The following is an 18,818-nucleotide window of genomic DNA, read 5'->3' on the forward strand; positions in this document are numbered from 1 at the left end:
CAGGCGAGGCACATCCTGTACCGGAGTGCGCGAGCAGATCCGCCGGCGAACAGGTTATAACTGCCCAAAGCATGGCGGCTAGCCATTGCTACTGAGGTCTTTTGAAAGTGAGTCCATCTGGATGATTCCTTAAAGCACAGCCCCGACGACCTGAAACTCTTGTCGAAATTCGAGGTATCAAAGACAACGAAAGCATCATTTCTAACACCTATGCCGCATAGAACAATGACCGTCGTTTCTGCTATCGAAATGGTCTAGTTGTCGGGGAGGATATTTGTGGTAGCGTTTTGTCAAGGGACATTGGGAATGAATCAGGTCGACAGTTCGACAGCGTGTCTCGGCCCCCTCGAGCTTTCTGACCGCTTCAAATGGACGTGTTCTAGGCAGTTCTGAGGGAGCCAGGACAAAGGGACAGTCGATGCAGTTCTTCTCGTTGCCCCATTTCCATGCTTGTACTTCTCTTCTGATACGTGGTTCTTTATCGGCCCTGCAGCATAGTCTGTATTTTTTTTTCTGTATCTCTTACTGCCACTGTGAGTATCACAGCTTTTGGTCTCACACTGCACTGTCTTGCCAGTTTATCTCTGCATGTTATTGATATGTTTATCTAAGCAATAAAGTCATCCAGACAGCTATCATTTGCCCCTACTAAGTAGTAGTAATGCTCCATTGCGGATTGTATTGAAGGCCTGGGGAGGCAGGCAGGACCTGGCTTGCGGAGCAGCAATAAGTCTTAACTATTATTCAGTCCAGGGCACCCCGAGCCCTCCAAATGCCACAGACGGCTCTAACGGCATGGCCTACAGGAAAAAGACCACGTTAGCGGGCAGCTGTCATAATTAGCGAGCCTTGTCCCATCACATCTCTTTGTCTCGGACTTTTCTGGAAGAAAATGCCAGCAATAAGCTTGGAGATACTCCGGGGACACCGATGAGGGAATGACGATAGGGGATTTGACGAGGCAACGGCCTCTAACCGCCTCACTTTTCACCAAATGTGCGTGATTTCGCGTACCTTAGAAGGCGTTTCGTCTATGTGCGCGGGCGTGCGAGGCAAGGGAAATTTTATTTTATTCTTGGCCAGGGATTTATTCCCATGGTCACCTATGATTAGCAACATGCAGCAGTTGGGTGCATTAGCACCGCAGTCAACTCTCATCATCTGATGCGAATCGTCGAATCGGAAGGCGGATTGGAGGGGTGCACTGGGCTATCCAGTGGCGATCGAGACGCACTGGAGCCAACGGAGACGCGGGAGGAGGGGAAGGACAGACAGAGGAGTAGTGACGGATGGTGGTTGGCGCGTAAACCGATTACTCTTCTCGCTAACTATCCTCGGAAGGTGTTTGCAGCTGGGGGAACTTGTGATTTTGCGCTCAAGTTTCAGGCCCAGAACCTTGCTGTGGCTGTGAGATTCATTTCCGTGTTTTGCTGAAAGTTCGAGTCAGGAGCGGCCGCAGAAACCAAGACCAAGAGTTGACGATGGAACTGCGGGTTAGCGACGGACGATTTGCAGGTGTCATCAAAGAGGCAATCCGAAGGATGTGGCGCACCTTTCTCGACGCCAAGTGGGTTATCACAGTCAGTTTCGTGAAAGAAAAGTGACGCGAGGAGTTTCGAGCAGGCTCCTGCTCCACAGATAGGCGGCAACGGAACTGAGAAAAAAAAAAGCTGCTGTGCTGGAACTTGGGAGAGCCAGTCGGGGTAAAATATAAGCCAGGATCAAGGGGGAATGAGGTTAATAATAAGAGATAAACGTGAAAGGGCGGGCGAGAATCCACCCGTTCATCCTTTTCAGTGTAGGAGACGATCAGTACACCAATAACAGCTGCTGAATTCAGAGCTCGAGTGTTGGATCGATCTTAGGGCCGCGACGATGCGGATATATCGTGGCTAGAACCATGGTTCCGTTGCAGTCTCATGGCGGCCGAGCCCCTGGGGAATTCCTTGTGTTGAGCCATCTAAGACAGGAGTCATTTCGGAAATGCGGAGTGCTCAGCACCGGGTGTGTTCATAACGTTTATGAATACGTGGTGCTTAATAAAGAGGAGGAGCGGGAGCGAAACGAGGCCACGAAGTGACTGATCCATAGTACTGGGTCGGGAGGAAACCTAAGCGGTGTGAAAACCGGTTACAGGAAAGCAGGCAGCACAAACCGCTGCTGGGCAAAAGGGTAGGTACCTATTAGGCCCAATTTTACCCTGGAAGAGGCATTGCGTTGGAAACGGTGCCTGAAAGATGTTGTTGTCGTTGTTGTTGATGCAGGTTGAAGTTGAGGCTGTTGCAGACGTACCTGATCGCTGGCTGGCCCTTGCTCCTGTCACGTGATGGCCTCGAACCAACAGTCCAAAACCGTTTCCCCAAACCAACAGTCCAATTTCCCCAGACTTGCTAATTTGCCCTAAGCCAGCCATTCATCATACGCTTCACATGTGATGTCCATCGAGGTCGATTGGGGGACTGCAACCTCTGGTCCAGACGGCGAGGCTCTGGCTGAGCGTATCCGCTCCTTCATCCACGACAAATTCCAGCAGGTGCCCCTCCCACGATTCATCCGCTCTGTCCAAGTCCATGCCTTTGAGTTTGGAACCATCGCGCCTGATCTCGAGATCAAAGACTTTTGCGAACCGTTTGCCGACTTTTACGAAGATGACGACGATGACGCGGCCTCTGACATCTCGGAAGAGTTGAGCCACGACGATCTGTGGCATGGAACGCAGTCCGAGCTCAACGAGCCTTCCTCCTTTCGCGAAGACGTACCGATAACTAGACACCATCATAGCCTTCGAGATCCCTTTGATACCGATCATCGCCATCTACCGTCCTCCCCGTTACGCTCTCCAATCGCTCTCGGAGACCACCTCAATCCTCACTTCTTGCCTCGCGCCGGTACACCAGGTATTCCCGGCGGAACTTCGACATTGGGCTACCACCTCATGTCTTTGGGAGGCCTCTCGGGTACGCAGACTCCTCTCGCTGCCGTTGCAGGTGGCTCTCCATTTGCCAACAACTGGCCGGACTCGACGGGACATGGGAACAGGGGCGGGAATCGACCGTCCGCGCACCACCGCCCCGACGCAGATATCGACTCTAGCAATCCGACCTCGCGTCCCTCAACAGCAAGCACACACCCCTCCGGCTCAAAAAAGAATAGTAGGGATGGATCCCATCACCCAGATGAGCATCTTGCCGACGATCCAGCTCATCCCTCTGGTCCCCTCGGCCTCCCACCTCGCATGCGAGAGCGCCGGCCGGAGGATTTCCAAGTCCTCTGCCACGCCAAATATGCTGGTGATATCAAAATATCATTGACCGCTGAAATACTTCTCGATTACCCCATGCCCAGTTTCGTCGGGCTTCCTCTCAAGTTGAACGTCACCGGTGTAACATTCGACGGCGTCGCGGTAATAGCCTATATCCGCAAACGCATTCATTTCTGTTTTCTCTCTCCAGAGGATGCCGATGCACTAGTCGGCTCCCCTAGTAACGACCACAGCCAACAGGACTCCGGTCCCGGTTCGGACCTCAAACAAAAGGGTCTCGGCCTTTTGCAAGAAATCCGAGTTGAGAGCGAGATTGGCCGCAAGGAAGACGGGAAGCAGGCTCTCAAGAACGTCGGCAAGGTTGAGCGCTTTGTTCTTGCCCAGGTGCGGCGAATCTTTGAAGAAGAGCTTGTGTTCCCGAGCTTCTATACATTTCTTGTTTGATATTGTCATATTTACAACTGTATATTATCATAACGACCGGTTACAGAAAAGGGTTACGGAGCAGAAAACCATACAACTATTTCATTATTTATCTACTATACTACCCCGAAAATCAGTCTGAGCAGGAAGATCAGTAAAAGAGAAAAATGTAACCGTATTATATTACCCTTAAATAGGCCTCGAGGTAGAGGAGCAGAAGATGATGATGATGATGATGAGAAAGTTCGCTGCGCCACGTTGAGAGGGACTTGATACAAGGTGTGGTAATGGACCAAGAGCAAAGCAACCGCTAAGATGAAGAATAGGCAGGCAGGCAGGGTCAATTTACAATGGGCCAGGGTTATAATGACAGGAAGGATATGGGATGAAGAGAGATGAAAAGAAAAGCAACAACAAAGCTGTGACAAAGGAAATAAATGGGCAAAAGGCAAAGATTTATTCTGAACATGGAAAGGTGAAAGGTGAGAAACGCAAACATGCTAGGGGATATGCATGCGGGGAAGAAAAAGATGGCTGCTGGTACAACAGAGGACAAACCGATAGCTACAAGCAACAAAAGGGGACAAAAGTTGCATGGGTATCACGGGGGTATCCAAATAACTTCTCTGCTCTCTCAACGCTGACATCTTTTGAGCCTGGCCGACTGTTTTTCACCAGGAAAGCGTCAATCGAAAACGCACTGACGGACCCAACCTCGATTGAATCCTGGGTCAAGTGCGGGCAATACAACGTCTTGCAGCATTCTTGAATCTTCGGCTGTATAGAGAACAAGAAGCAAAAGGTATCAAGACCAGAAGTATTGGTCGCTTGGTCCATGCACAGACCAAGAAGAGAAGCTGAATCCGGTCCAAATCGGACGGGAAGATTGGAAGAAGAATGATTATAAAATACGAACAAGGCGACTACCGCTCATCCCCAGCTCTGGACTTTGCCCTCCGACGGAAAAAGTCCATGACTTTTCGGGCTGCTCCAGAACTACCGGAATGGTGTGACAGGTCACGCTCGTACTCGTAGGCATCTGCAAACTTTCGATGATTCTTCTGTAAGACACCAGGGCGGTTCGAGGATCGCCCGGTTTGCATCGATACCCGCGAACCATTATCATGGACGCCGTTATACTCATCATAGTAGTTGGGCGTTGAATGGTTGGCATATTGATTCCGGTAGTAGTGGTCAGTCTCGTTTTGGTGGATCTGTTCAGCCGACGCAGCGCCATAAGACGGTTGGTATGATCCGCTGTTGTTCGAGTGCAGCACGGCAAACTGCTGGTCGATGCGCGCCTGATAATTGACGGGCTCATCGTGTGTGATGGCATCATCGGAAGGAGCACCTTCAGGCGGCACAACGGCCATTGTATCTTGGGCGCCGTAGCTGGTGGCTCGCGTACGTGTAGGTAGAACTCCTGTTGAAGGACGCTGGTTGGCACGGTTGTCCAAGAAACGATCCGGTTGTGAATCTTCATCAGGGGTCTGTGATCTGCTTGAAGAGGAGAGGCCCTTTAATGAGAATGAAGGTGGCAGTAAAGAGAATCGGCGCGGCCTGTTCTCGCCGCCCGTTTCGCTTGTCTTGCGGTTAGAGACAAACTGGCCTGAGCGCCGTGAGTCCATCGAGGCCCGTCCGTCGTCGCCAGAATACGGATCTCTCATGCTCGTAGGTGGGTAACGTTTGCCAGGCTTTTGTTTCGGAGCACTTGGCTGACCACGGCCCCCAAAGATAGAGCCTGACCTCCCAAATAACCTCTCGCCGATGCTCGAGACAGTATTCGATCGCTTGTGGCCCTTTGGAGGCTCTTGCCGCGGCGTCGTATTGAACCTTGAGGGGAGGTTTTGTGAACTTGAAGGTTCCATATCGGGAGAATGCATCGCATCCTGCTGAATCGGTGCGGAAATGACGTATTGCTTGCTCTTCGGTTGGGCGAGTCGGCCTTGAGCATTGGTCGCTGCCACAGTAGGCGCCACAGGTTGCCCGTACGATCCGCGCGACGGTAACCGTCCAGCGTTGAATGAAGCCATCGAGCCACCGGTTGTAGGTCGGGTGGCTTGAGTCGTCGCAGGTTGGGAAGCTGTTCCTGTAAGGGCCGCTGAATCGGACGTGGAGCGAGGTAGATGGGTGATCGGTGCTGATGGCTGGGCTGATGATTGGGCCGGTGCGGCCTGAGGAGGGCCCCTCTGTGCAACTTGCTCGGGAGCACCCTGCACGTTGGCGTAATCTTGACTTGGAGGTTTTGTCCGAGTCGAAGTCGGCTCTACGGGCGAAACATTTTGAATAGTGGCGCTGGAACCGGCTGATGTTTCTCCACGGGATGTCTGAGATTGGGGAGCAACATATTCCACTTGAACGGTCCGGCGTTTTGTATCGCGGGGTGTTTTGGATCGGTCGCTGTGGTCCTGTGAGACATCTCCCGCATGATGTACCAAGCCTCCCACGGAGGGACTTGAACCGTGATGTGTCTTGGGCGGTTCTCGGACTGACGCACTGCGAGCCAGTGACTGGCCTTCTCTAGGTTGTTCTACTAAAGTCAATACGGGGTCGGTGATGATTATATCAGGGGCCATACCGCGGGACACGGTGGTGGTTGAAATGTCAGCCACCTTGGTTGTACTACTGGTGATGTGTGAGACAATGTCGGAGTACTCGCTGAGCCAACTGTGTCGCGCAACCTCAAAGAGATCCGCGCGTTTTCGTGGATCCGGGACCAATATCCGTCTCAAGAGGTCACGGGCATGAGGCGTCACATATTCGGGGAAAGTGAGCGGGGTTGTCACAATGTATTTATACAACAGGTTAATGTTATCACCATCAGGATTCGCCGGGTCGTCGTCAAAGGGGAGGTATCCTGCGAGCATGGCGTACTATTGCCGTTAGCACAGCAAAAGAGGAGAAGTAAAAAAAGTGGCCATACCAGAATAACACCACAACTCCAAACATCTACTTTTCGTCCAGTATAAAGCGAATCGCTCACGACAAGCTCCGGGGCGGCATAACAGGGGCTGCCACAGCTGGTCTGCATGAGATCTCCCCTCCGCATTCCCTTGGCGTTGGGCTTGTCTAAGCGCGTCCTCTTCACGAATTCCTTATTCGTGAGATTATATTCAATCTCTTCGCTGAGCTCATCACTAGCGTCAAACGTGTTGGCGAATCCAAAATCCGTGATGATGATATTGCGATTCCGGTCCAGCAGCAAGTTTTCCAACTTCAAGTCACGATGAACGATACCCTTTTTGTGGAGATAGCCAACTCCGGATACAAGCTGTGCAAAGAGACGTCGAGCGGAGTTGTCCTTCAAGTACTTGTTTCTGAGAATGTGGTCAAACAGTTCACCGCCAGACGCATACTCCATGATGATTCCGATATGGCGATCCGTCTCTACCATTTCGTGAAGTCGTACGATATTTGGATGCGAAAGGTCCCGCAGAATCGAGATCTCCCGGTAAATTTTCGGTAACCGAGTTGGATTATTCCCGAGCGACTCGCGGCGGATAAGTTTGATGGCCACTTCGACCGAGCCATCTCGCTTCCATCCCAATTTAACTTTGCCGAATTCACCCTCGCCCACTGTTTGTCCGAGAATATACTGACCAAACGTCGTTTCTTTGCGCTTAATGGTGTGTTCAGTGAAGTCTTGTCGGCTCGGTAGGTTACTACTCTGTGCGCCATCATCCTCCACACTTTCCAAGCCGAGTCCTGGGGCCGGGGCGCTCGCGTTGGATAGGGATACCGATGTTCCTGCTTGTCGGGCGTGTTCTCGTTCAATATCGACAGCCGGGTCGCTCACTAGAACTTGATTAATGACGGTACTTGACTCCTTGACCAACGTGCCCTGACTCGGAATTGTCTCCATGAGGTCTTCGGGGTGCGCAGAGCCCTGCCCATAGTTGCTCGGTCCCCTTGATGGATCCTCGGACGTTGTGACAGCCTGACGACGCGAACGAGAATCGTCACCTTTCTTCTCACGGCGGCTCCGCTCATCCCCCTTACTCCTATGGCGCGACCCTGATCCCTTCTCGTGACTTCGGTGGTTGGATGACGTTCTCGGCGGCGGAATAGGCGGCACACCGTGAAGATCTGGGTATATCGGGGATCGGCTACTGCTGTGGGCGGAGGATAGTGCCGCCGGTGTCATAGCTGGGGAGGCATGGGTGCGTGGCAGAGCCTGAGGTATGGAATCGCTCATAGCCAAAAGAAGGCCGTTGGGACAGGATCAACAACGGCTAGAGTAAAATCAGCAACGTATAAAAGTGTATAAATTTTGGCACAATGCGAAATCGAATGCTGTAATCTCGGAGCGCAAATGTATGGACAAAAAGACGAGGGCAGTAGTTGTTTGATCGCAACACATACCTACGATTCTCGTGCTCTGAGCTCAACGATCACTTTGCTCGTTTTTTCCGTCCAAGGTGGTCTCGTAAAGCTCGCACAGACAGAAGACCGGCGATTAGTTTCGTGCGTTTGAGCAGCTGCAGTCGAGGATGGAAAGCCCAACACGTAAACGGCGTTTCCTAATTGGCTGTCCTCCTGCGGTTTTCTCTTCTTTTTTGTCCTCTGATCTTGCGAATATTCGATTTTAGTCTTTCACCCTCGAAATAGGGTTAGTCGGCGACTGCGATGAGTTGGTCTACGGCGCGACTTTGTTCGGTCGGGCAGCTGAATCGCGATCGGATACAAGTTAGTTTCCCGAACAGTAAGCTGTCACTGATAAGGGGGCTGAAAACTGACAACACAGCAATGGCCAGAGTCCAATATCACAGAAGTTGTAGTTTTAGTTGGTATATCTTGGTATATCGAAGACACCAGGTCACGCAATGAAAAATGAAATAAAAGCTTCAAAAAACAGAAATCGAGGAAGGGGCAAGCTTCGTAACAAAGGAAATGGGGTTTGTTTTTGGGGTGATTTGTTTCTCGATTCGATTGTGGATTCGGTCGCAGTAATCGGACGAATCTGGATCTGCACTGCAGAGAATTGCCTTTCGTACTTCAGATCTCTCTCGACGTATCCGCTACCTGGGCTGGGAATGCGCTGGCGAGGACGGAGAATGAGTGGGAGAACAAACGCGGGCGGGAAAGGGAGCAGCCTCGGGAGACGCGCGATTCTGCACCAGCACAAGCCAAAGTCGGACAACGGGCAATTCAGCTTCTCAGCACTGTTGCTGGGCGAATTGAAACGGCAGAGTGTATACTAGAGTGAGAAGCATGTTCGAGAATCTGGTTCTGTCGAAGCAAGCGGCAAGAGGGGCGTTGTTAGAGGTCGACTCTTTCTTGTGGCCCCGGAGAGCGGACAGGGGGTAACGGGCTGGCGCGAGGGGAGAGCTGAGCGCGCGGCAACCAGAGCCCCAAAGGAGGTGGGAATAATCGACCCAAGGGAGGACCGAGAAAAGGGAACAGAAGAAAGAAACGAAGAAGAAGGGAAGAAAGGAAGGGGAGGAGGGGAGGAGGGGGGGTGGGAAGGAAGAGAAGGGAGGAAGAGAGCGAGAGCAAGACTCACTGAGGAAGTTGGGTTGCAGCGCCAGCCGATGGTCGAGTCGGCTTCGATGTTAGGCTTCCTCGACCGCACGGTTCTTGTTTACATTGACTCCTATACTTTGCTTCTACTGCTGCTGGTGCTGCTGCATCTGCTACTCTAACTTTCAAGCTGTACGCCATTCATCTGGGGATGATTCAATCTCGTCGCAGCGGGTCGGCGGATCGGGGCACCCTGGACTACCAGATCGAATAGGTAGCATCCTTTACTACCCGCATGAGCTGAAACTGCAAGCTGCACAGAATCAATTCGCATTCGACGTTCGTCCCAGCACGAAGAAAAATGCCATTGACTGCGCAGCGCTCCTCCCAATCGCCTGGTCGGGACAATGGTGGTCAGGGAAGGCTGTTTCATATGCTTCGGGATTGACTCGAACAGCGGATAATTATAGCGCTCGTCAGTCGATTGAATCATGAGTCTTGACTTTCTGGGGTCTTGCAACCTTGTTCGCGAAGACTCTGATTGAGAACGAAACCAGCCAAATCATCAGGGGCGCCGAACCACTGTTTCATCCTGGCTGGGAAGTCGCTAGAGCCTCGGGGCGCAGCCGATCGTCATCTTAACCACGCAGGAAAGCTTTCGCATAACGCTCTGACGGACTGGCGGTCAATTGGGGATGGAATCAAATTTGTCCGTCCGTCTCACCGGCTGGATTTACCCAGCGCGCGCTGCCAGGGTTGGTTTTCATGGCGCATTGACCTGCGCCCAGATAGCAGTCGAGGCCTGGGTGCCCTCCGCTTATATCCACTGTATCCACGGCGGAGCTGTTGCTGTTCCATGGATAACAATGGACGGCTCAAAGAGCTTCCAGAGCTCCAAAAATGCTCAACTCTACGACCAGAGCATAATCCTCATATCCATTCCTTGCTGTTCCTGAACACTTTTTCGTCGACGCTAGATTTCTCGTATACAGGTGCATATATCCTTCCGATAATCATTTATGCCAGCTTACTAGTAAGCTTCTATTCAATATATTTCTTTCTAGTTCATGTCTATAATAGCCGCCCATCAAATAGCCTCATCCACTCTTCCTTGCAGACGGGCCCTAGTTTTAACGGAATGTTTTGTTGCTCTATATACAAGAAATATTAGCAAGTGCCTTACTTCTCGAACGATCTCTTGATCGATGATCTATTGTGTGGAGCTATTTTCAACTATATAAACCGGCGCGTTGCCCTCTGTACCGCTATCTAATCATCAAGCCCCCAAGTCTTATCCGCTCAGAGCCCTCCATAGATCTCAATGTGCCATATTAGACAGAAAAGAATATACAAAAAAGCTCATTAAGCATGCCATAAATCGTGACAGTCACATCATCAACATGAACCCGTGAACGTAGGAAGAAGTGAAAAGCGAACAAGTCGACAAATTGTAATTCACGCATGCGCATCTAACGCTTCGCTCCTGACATGCTGGCCCCACCGAGTGAAAAGGTGCCTGGAGCTCCATAGGCGGGTGGTGGCGTGGGTGTGGGAGACGGGCCTCTGGCCGGACTGCGACTCGGTCCCGGGCTAGAAAGCTCTCCACCATCGCCTGCACCGACGACGACCTGTTTCCCGTCCTTCATGCGCCCAACAACCATGCCCTTGGCGACAGACTTGAGGACCGCTTTGCGACTCACACCAGAGGCGTCAATATAGACTAACCCCACATTCTTGATGCCTCCTGTCAGGTTGGAAGCCACCGTCCCGGCTTCCGACCCGTACCGATGACCAATCATTGTAGAGGCGGCGGCTGACCCAGACGTCAGTACATTCCGGGCACCTTGTTCAATTCCATCCGCTAATGTTGAAAAGGCAATCAACGACTTGTTGAGAATTCCCGGTTTCCCATACGCAGGAACCTTTGACTTTTCGGAGCTTCGGGCCTTTCCGTCGTCCTTGTTGCGACCGGCCAAGGAGGCACCAAAATTTTGAGCATACTTGCCGACCTGACCCACTGTCCTCGACGATATGTCGGCCGCTCCGCTGGAGAACGTCCCGATCTTCCGAATGCGAGTATGTGTGGTGTCTGAGAAAGTTGCCGGTTTGGGGTTTGGTTTGACCTTTCTAGTAAATGCGTCTGCACCGGTAGTCATCGCGTTGGCAAGATATGTAGATCCGGTTACAATCAAACGAGAAGCCGTAGCCGATGATTGAACGAGTGACGAGCTCTTGTACGCGGGGTGCCTGGCAGTCGACAGGTATTCTTCAGATACATTGCTGACGCTGACTTGATTACCCTCACCCTCTGTTGGGAGTTGGATTTCGACGGGTCCTGTATGGTCAGCACTTGACAGCGAGCACCAAGGGTGCAAGACTTACTTTTTGAGCCTGGCTTCACGTCAGGGTTCTCGACGACATCGTATCCTTCCATTTCCCCGACAACACTGCCGTTCTCTTCGTCCACAAGCACAATCCGTCCATGCTGGTCGGCTTTGCTATGGGGTCCAGCAGTATTTGGCGAAGATACATAGCCCTCGCCGGCTGCAAAATTGGCTGGGTTGTACGGAGCATGGTCCCCTGAAACCTGTGCACGTTCGAGAAAGGCCGTGCATTGCGCCAAAATTGTTTCGAAAGTGTCAATATCCTCTTGCGTCACTTTGTTGGGCCCTGATCCAATACTGGGGAACTGGATACGAATAAAAGCACCCGCATCGGGTCCCAAATCCCAGCGAGGAATTAGGTAACTGTTGGGTGGCTGGTGGTAGATTTGAGTCGTGGCAGGAAGCGCCAAATCCAACTCTGGAGGTAGATGAAGGTGGAGATAAAAGTCATCCTCTGGCTGAGTATCTTGAATGGGCGCTAAAGGTGAATTCTGGTTTTGAGTGGGCGACGTTGTGGTTGGAACCATCAGAAGGGAGAGCGTTTGAGGGCCTGACGGAGTCAGGCTGGACTCTTCGCCGTCCTGCAAGTGGAAGGCGAGGACATTGTTGATGCTGTAGAGCAGCCTGGGATCATTGGACGAGGCCATGGCCCTGTTGCTGAGGTGTCAAGGGATCCTGAAAGATTGATGATCGATCTGGATTCTGGAATCCTGGACCCTTAAAAAAGAGCTGAGCGATATGACGTTATGGGGCGGGGGAAGGTGTCAAGTCGTAGACTCGACAAGATGAGGAAAGGGTCAACCACGGATATTAAACAAAATAAAGAAATAAGAAGAGAGATACAAGAGGCAAGGAGAAAAGAAAATGACGCGCGGGCACAAGACAAATTTATTGTGATGCAGGCTACACTCTTGGAGTCTTGGGAGCTCAAGGCGGGGCGGCTACGGAGGACTCAGTATTGCATTGATTGAAGTCAAATGCAGCGCCACACTCGGCGCACCGCCACATATATTGTGATTGGTCAGGATACTGTAAGAATAGCAATAAGAGAACGTCATGTGTGACTTGCGAACAGAGAAGAAATCAGGTCGGAAACTCAGGAATATAATGGGTCCAGTCTTTCAGAAACCATCAGTGGATCAGGAGGCGTTGAGGGCGAACCCCACGACATTATCATCTCTGGCACCAACGGCGGCTACAGAAAGATCAGCTCGGCTTCAGCCAAAGCGCTTAAAATCAGCTTACTCTTGACAGGGCCACAGTACCTGATAGCCAACAAAGATGGCGACGTTCCAGATTCTCTCAGACCTCCATCTTGAGAATCCACGCGCATACGACGTATTCGATATCCCACCGAAAGCCCCATATTTAGCGCTTTTGGGAGATATTGGCAGCGTCAAAGATGACGGTCTCTTCGCATTTCTGGAAGCCCAGCTCCAAAAGTTCCAGTTGGTATTCTTCCTTCTTGGAAACCATGAGCCATACGATTCCAACTGGACAGCCGTGAAGAATCGGGTCAGGAAGGATCAAGTATCGCAGATAACAATCTCAAACCCTCACCAAAAGATCATCATATTCACTCATCATTCGCCAACACTTGTTCCCAAAGCAACTGATCCAGCCCATGTCAACAGTCCCATCTCTTCGGGTTCTCGACGGATCTCAGTGGTGACGCTTGTTGGGAGAAACCACAGGTGCGACTATGGGCATTTGGGCATACGCATTACAACTGCGATTACACTGAACAACGCACTGGGAAAAGAGTGATGGCGAACCAGAGGGGTTATTATTTTGCCCAGGCCAGGGCGTTTGACCCCGAAAAGGTAGTTGTGTTGTAGACAGGTGTATAGTAAAGGACAGCGAAACCGGAATCGATAAAGGACGACGTCAAAAGCGAACAGAGAAGATATAGAATGAGATCTTGAATACGGAGTTATTGAATACATGCCTCGGATGAAAGTGCTGGCTTTGCTTGGTCGGATCGCCACGGCCATTTCTAGGCCGACTTTAACCGAGGCTCCTGGCTTCCTCGTGATTACTTCCTCTACCCCGGATCTCCCAGCTCTCCATCCCACCAATTCTCTTTCATTCCTCTCCTATCCTTCCGTGCCGTCAGGGACTCGGTCCGTTTTCTTCAGCCGTCAACTTGAAATTGCTCATCTCGTGTCGATGGCGTCTATAACCCGTGCTCTGCGGCCTTTGTCCCGCACCGTTACCTCTCTCCGCCCCGTCGCAACGCGACCATTGACCTCCCGCCTCGCTCAAAGGTGTGTTCACACCACTAAGATTTGTCATTGGAGATCTACTACTGAACCTGAATTTGCGAGTATTGGCTAACCCCCCTTTCCAGCAGCGCCCATGCCTTCTCAACCACATGCCGACGGCGGGATGCCGACCTAGCCAACCTCAGTCCGACACCAATCACACACCTCTCTGAGACCGAGTCATTGATGGCCGAGACAGTATCCAAGTTTGCGCAGGAACAAATCGGCCCGAAAGTCCGGGATATGGACGAATTGGAGACAATGGACCCTGCCCTGGTAGAGCAGCTATTTGAGCAAGGGCTCATGGGCATCGAAATTCCCGAAGAATACGGTGGAGCCGGAATGAACTTTACCTCTGCGATTGTGGCCATTGAGGAGTTGGCCCGTGTCGATCCTAGTGTTAGTGTCTTGGTGGATGTCCACAATACCCTTGTCAACACAGCGTTTATCAAATACGGCGATGCGCAGACGCAGCGGACGTGGCTGCCCAAGCTGGCTACGGGGACAGTAGGCTCATTCTGCCTGTCTGAACCCATCTCCGGGTCGGATGCGTTTGCTCTGCAGACCAAGGCTGAGAAGACTTCGGACGGCTACAAGCTGAATGGATCCAAGATGTGGATCACCAACTCCATGGAGGCCGGTATCTTTATTGTGTTTGCTAACCTTGACCCCAGCAAGGGCTACAAGGGAATCACCGCATTCATCGTGGAAAAGGATACTCCTGGGTTCTCAATCGCCAAAAAGGAGAAGAAGCTCGGTATCAGAGCTAGCAGCACCTGCGTACTAAACTTTGATGACGTTGTGATTCCCAAGGCGAACCTCTTGGGTCGGGAGGGCCAGGGATACAAGTACGCCATCGGGCTACTTAACGAGGGCCGTATCGGTATCGCCGCTCAGATGACGGGCCTGGCCCTTGGTGCCTGGGAAAACGCCGCACAGTAAGTCACAACACAAGTACCGAATCACAACACTAACCTCTATAGCTACGTCTGGAACGACCGTCGCCAATTCGGCCAACTTATCGGCGAATTCCAAGGCATGCAGCACCAGATCGCGCAAGCCTACACCGAGATCGCCGCCGCACGCGCTCTCGTCTTCAACGCCGCCCGCAAGAAGGAGGCCGGTCAGGACTTTGTGCAGGACGCTGCCATGGCCAAGCTCTACGCTTCCCAGGTCGCTGGCCGCGTCGCCGGCTCTGCAGTCGAGTGGATGGGCGGCATGGGCTTTGTCCGCGAGGGTATCGCTGAGAAGATGTTCCGGGATAGCAAGATTGGCGCAATCTACGAGGGTACCAGTAATATTCAGCTGCAGACGATTGCGAAGCTGCTGCAAAAGCAGTATACGCGTTGAATGTTAGGCTTTGATTTCTGTTAGAATAAAGATCAGCGCTGTAATTTTCAATTAGAATATATGATAAGCCCCTGACTTCTGGGCATGACTGTTGAAAGCTAGCGACTTTCGATAAATTAGGGATTGCCATCACATTGCTTGACATTATTTGACTAAAGGTACAAACGTCCGGATGGTGGTGGGAGTGGGGAATAGATATATAGCGTGTTGCGCATATATAACGGGTATCTTTGATTGAGGTATGGCAATCAACTGTGATGATAGATCGTCCAAGATGCTTCCTAGAGTTGATCCAACTGGTATGAAGCATTGTTCGGGGGCAAGATTGTACAATTGTATAACAGTAAACGACGTTCAACAGAAGTCACCCGACAGCCTATTTGAGAAAGTGCAACTCGCGTAATACTCCTGAATAGACAATTGGGCTCTTGAAATAGGCTTCTCGCGTCTTGATAGCGAGTGCGGGTGGTCCGGCTTTAGACTGCGGTCGTGGTTCGTCTTATCGAGCCGGCAGCTCGATCGTACAAAGTGTAGGGCATTATTATCGATAGCAACGAGGTTCGAGGGGTTTGGAGGAGGGAATTCTTGACATGCCCATAAAAGTTCTGTATTCAATATTTGATTAGCGTTTGGACTGCCGGGAGATGAGATAATTTATTAGGGCAAAAACGTAGGGCTGAGAGGTAGATAGAGTAAGCGCTACTTACGTGACGCGTGTGGCGCACGGATTCGTGATCGTCTTGATCGTCCAGATGGCGTGCAAATCATAGAACAGTCATTCTATTGCGACTTGACGAGACCTTTGTTGTTCCCACTTCGCACAAGAACTAGTCATTCACGGCTCAAGCTCGGTGAACCCAATCATAGTCGTATTCGCTCCTCGAGGGCTGGGGAGGCTGTGCCGGCTGCGTCACAAGCTGTTGGTATTGCGGCGGCGGCTGAAGCGTAGTGTAGCCCGTTGATGGGGCTTCTGATGGCCCTGATACAGCTTGTCGAGGGTGCTCGTAAGCGGCTTCTTGCGGATTGTGATTTTGAGACCGTAGTTCCCCCCCGGGGGCCCGTGTGGCGTTTGGTTCGTTGTATATGTGTGGATAGTTCTGGAAGGAAGACTCTGGTACATGCCCGGCAGGTGTAGGTTGTGCGTGGTATCCAACATGTGAGTGAGGCATGGGAACAGGGACGGGCGCGTGGGAAGGGCCCTCGTAGGCCCAGGGTTCGACTCTGGCTGGGTACTCTGTATCAGAGGATTCACATCTGGACGACGACCGGGTCGAGCTAAATGGCGGCCACTCACGCGAGGCGGAAACTTGACTCGACGTTGATAAGACGGACGGTGTCCTCGACGCTAGAGCGTCGGGGTACTGAGGCGATGGCATGATCGGTCCAGGTTGTTGGCTATATGACTCTTCTGTTTTGGAAAGTGCCTAAGTCAGCTATCGCGCGGATGGCTTTGTATCATCAATGATAGCATACCTAGAGGCTGGTATCCTGGGCTTCCGCCTGCCACGGTCAACTGATGTCTCAGTGCCCGGATCTCATTCTCCAGGATGGCGTTTCTTCGCATGACCTCGTCGAATTTGTCTCCTTTGGCTCTGAGTTCGGCGACCTGAAGCTCCAATCGCTCGATATGCTCTTTAGTCCGTTGCCGAATAGTTCTCTGAGCCTCACGATCGTTGGCGCGCTTCCTCTCCAGTTGTTCTGGAGTGAGCGAGGTTACTCTACGTGTCCCAGCCCTGGTCTCTTTCTTTTTGGACGGGTAGGGTTCTTCGTGGGAGCTCATTCTGCGTGAGATTTCTCACTGTTTGTGGGCGTGCACGAGGGGAAACAGCGCTACATTCCAGATGTACTCCGGAAGTAGTAGTAGGATTCGCCTCGATATTAAAAGGTGACAATAGTCGTGCCACGTGCGTGGGTCGCAGCTGCCCAGGGAAAAGGGAAATAAATAGTAGACAAGAATAGAATTATTCTGTCAGGAGGGTAAAAAAGATTAAAAGGATGAGCCCCATTGCGGGTGCGGTGCAACATCAAGATAAAGCGATCTGCCCCGAAGGGCCAAAGCAAGTCATTTGGAAAGTCGTTAGAAATCTCGAGCGAAAAGGTGAGATTGGCTCGGATTTAAGCAGTATGGGCAGCAACCACCTAACTAAGCCACTGCCTCGCTCGGGGTCACGGATCAAACCAGGCCTGAATGATGCCAGGGGAAAATAAAGAGACGTCGTCAGTTGTCAGCCTGCACAGCAGCGCAATAATTATCAGACTCTTGGGACTCTGGGTCCCGGGTAGCTACCAACAACCCATCCGGCGCATACGGCGCCAATAATGATGTGGGCAGGCACAGAACAGCCTGCAAGATGGTGGCAACTGTGAGAGGGTAAGCGTCCGAGCCCCCCAAGGGGCTATTACTATGGGTCCGCGCTATGGAATCCTCCGACCAACCCACCTACGGAGGTTAGGCATGCCCTAGTTCGCAATGGGAAATGGGGGACTCGGCACCCAGAAAGCGTTGATCTTGGTTGCCCTAGGTGTGGCTATGCGGAGCATTGGGGGGTTACCCGATCTGGCATTGGGATCGAAAAGATACTGCCACCCGACGCCACGGCGCGGTCAGGATACCTCTCTGGATTTATATTATGTTATTGTCGATGAGCCATGCCTAAGATTCGCAGCGATTTGGGGACATTCCGGCAATGGTTGGCCCAGAAAGCGGATCCTTAGTGCACCCGTGCCACATGGTGTGAGCAAAAGATGGCTCAAGCACCAGTCGGGTGCTTGAATGATCCTTGGTACAGGTCCGATAGAGTTTCGTGAAGTGGAATAGGTCTGTAAACCAGCCATATTTGGCGCTCAGGTACTCCGTATATGCCGCCCTCCGGAAACGGAAAGCTCATGAGAACAATTGGAGAAGGTATCTCCAATGGATCGCTGGGCGAGGGGCGGATATAGTCCAGCTACTGTTATCTGCTGGCCAATCTGATACTTACTTAAACCACTTGACACACAAACAATCAGGTTGGAGAGATCTTTGACTTTTCAAGTCATTTTGTTCACAAGTCAATCCGGAAGTGCAAGTGCAGAGCGATGCCGATTTTTCAGATCTCCAACCTTGGCGACCACTAAGTTTCGAGAAGCTCTCCGACCTTGTTAAGATTCAGCGAATCGCATTTCATCCTTGTTAGCGCGGACAAGCCAAGAATCGCTAGCCTTTGCGAGAGAGCGGCCTGTATCCGAAACCTCCATCGTTGGATCTTTGGAAACGCTCGCACCAGGATTCTAGAACCAGAGGTGGTATGAGCTAACTCAGCCACAAGGATTTCATCATTCCAAAGGACATGTGAGCCAACTCCACTTTGCTAGACTTTCAATTTGCAGCATCTTGTTCATTTTCGGGAACCTGAGTGGTCAGCGCAATGCGGAGGTAGAAAGGGACCGTTGATAGCACGCAGAAGGGCGTTCATAAGCGTCAGAGATAACGGAGATAGACTGTGAATAAAACAAGGAGGGCACAAGGACTCAAGGCTCGAGAGTCGAGCCCGAAGCCGGATTAAAGTGGGGATTGTGCAAGAAAACACAGAAAAAGGGCCGAAGTCGAAAGAACACCAATGACAACTGCTAGCTGCACCATAAATGACGTTACCGGCTACCGGAGCATGTTGTAATGCCCCAGTCTGATCTTTT

General features: G+C 51.6%; 7 protein-coding genes across 7 annotated transcripts; 4 read left to right on the top strand and 3 right to left on the bottom strand.

The window, feature by feature from the left end:
- Window positions 1-84: 84 nt before the first annotated feature.
- BJX68DRAFT_239159 (uncharacterized protein) lies at window positions 85-630 on the top strand. Its single transcript, XM_071040480.1, has one exon. The coding sequence runs from the start codon at window positions 419-421 to the stop codon at window positions 596-598; it is 180 nt and encodes a 59-aa protein (XP_070898006.1). The 5' UTR covers window positions 85-418; the 3' UTR covers window positions 599-630.
- A 1,754-nt stretch (window positions 631-2,384) lies between these two features.
- Window positions 2,385-3,829, top strand: mdm12 (ERMES complex subunit MDM12). Its single transcript, XM_071040481.1, has one exon. The coding sequence runs from the start codon at window positions 2,435-2,437 to the stop codon at window positions 3,704-3,706; it is 1,272 nt and encodes a 423-aa protein (XP_070898007.1). The 5' UTR covers window positions 2,385-2,434; the 3' UTR covers window positions 3,707-3,829.
- Window positions 3,830-4,531: 702 nt separating this feature from the next.
- Window positions 4,532-8,259, bottom strand: BJX68DRAFT_106428 (putative serine/threonine protein kinase (Kin4)). The gene is made up of 4 exons (XM_071035834.1): window positions 8,048-8,259; window positions 6,609-7,917; window positions 6,264-6,558; window positions 4,532-6,215 (listed from the first exon to the last, which is right to left on the bottom strand). Exons 2-4 carry the CDS (start codon window positions 7,878-7,880, stop codon window positions 4,609-4,611), a joined length of 3,174 nt encoding a protein of 1,057 aa, XP_070898008.1. The 5' UTR covers window positions 7,881-7,917; window positions 8,048-8,259; the 3' UTR covers window positions 4,532-4,608.
- Window positions 8,260-10,465: 2,206 nt separating this feature from the next.
- Window positions 10,466-12,469, bottom strand: BJX68DRAFT_106459 (senescence-associated domain-containing protein). The gene is made up of 2 exons (XM_071035836.1): window positions 11,528-12,469; window positions 10,466-11,480 (listed from the first exon to the last, which is right to left on the bottom strand). The coding sequence occupies exons 1-2, from the start codon at window positions 12,174-12,176 to the stop codon at window positions 10,615-10,617; spliced, it is 1,515 nt and encodes a 504-aa protein (XP_070898009.1). The 5' UTR covers window positions 12,177-12,469; the 3' UTR covers window positions 10,466-10,614.
- A 341-nt stretch (window positions 12,470-12,810) lies between these two features.
- BJX68DRAFT_267887 (Ser/Thr protein phosphatase superfamily) lies at window positions 12,811-13,296 on the top strand (the record flags this gene model as incomplete). The annotated part of the gene is made up of 1 exon (XM_071045931.1): window positions 12,811-13,296. One exon carries the CDS (start codon window positions 12,811-12,813, stop codon window positions 13,294-13,296), a length of 486 nt encoding a protein of 161 aa, XP_070898010.1.
- A 402-nt stretch (window positions 13,297-13,698) lies between these two features.
- BJX68DRAFT_267888 (acyl-CoA dehydrogenase) lies at window positions 13,699-15,143 on the top strand (the record flags this gene model as incomplete). The annotated part of the gene is made up of 3 exons (XM_071045932.1): window positions 13,699-13,796; window positions 13,880-14,731; window positions 14,777-15,143. 3 exons carry the CDS (start codon window positions 13,699-13,701, stop codon window positions 15,141-15,143), a joined length of 1,317 nt encoding a protein of 438 aa, XP_070898011.1.
- A 525-nt stretch (window positions 15,144-15,668) lies between these two features.
- On the bottom strand, window positions 15,669-17,030 carry BJX68DRAFT_106455 (uncharacterized protein). Its single transcript, XM_071035835.1, has 3 exons — window positions 16,617-17,030; window positions 15,851-16,551; window positions 15,669-15,748 (listed from the first exon to the last, which is right to left on the bottom strand). The coding sequence occupies exons 1-2, from the start codon at window positions 16,921-16,923 to the stop codon at window positions 15,986-15,988; spliced, it is 873 nt and encodes a 290-aa protein (XP_070898012.1). The 5' UTR covers window positions 16,924-17,030; the 3' UTR covers window positions 15,669-15,748; window positions 15,851-15,985.
- Between the last annotated feature and the right edge of the window lie 1,788 nt (window positions 17,031-18,818).

Source organism: Aspergillus pseudodeflectus, assembly GCF_044049435.1.
Source record: "Aspergillus pseudodeflectus strain CBS 756.74 chromosome Unknown BJX68scaffold_27, whole genome shotgun sequence".
Classification (NCBI taxonomy): domain Eukaryota; kingdom Fungi; phylum Ascomycota; class Eurotiomycetes; order Eurotiales; family Aspergillaceae; genus Aspergillus; species Aspergillus pseudodeflectus.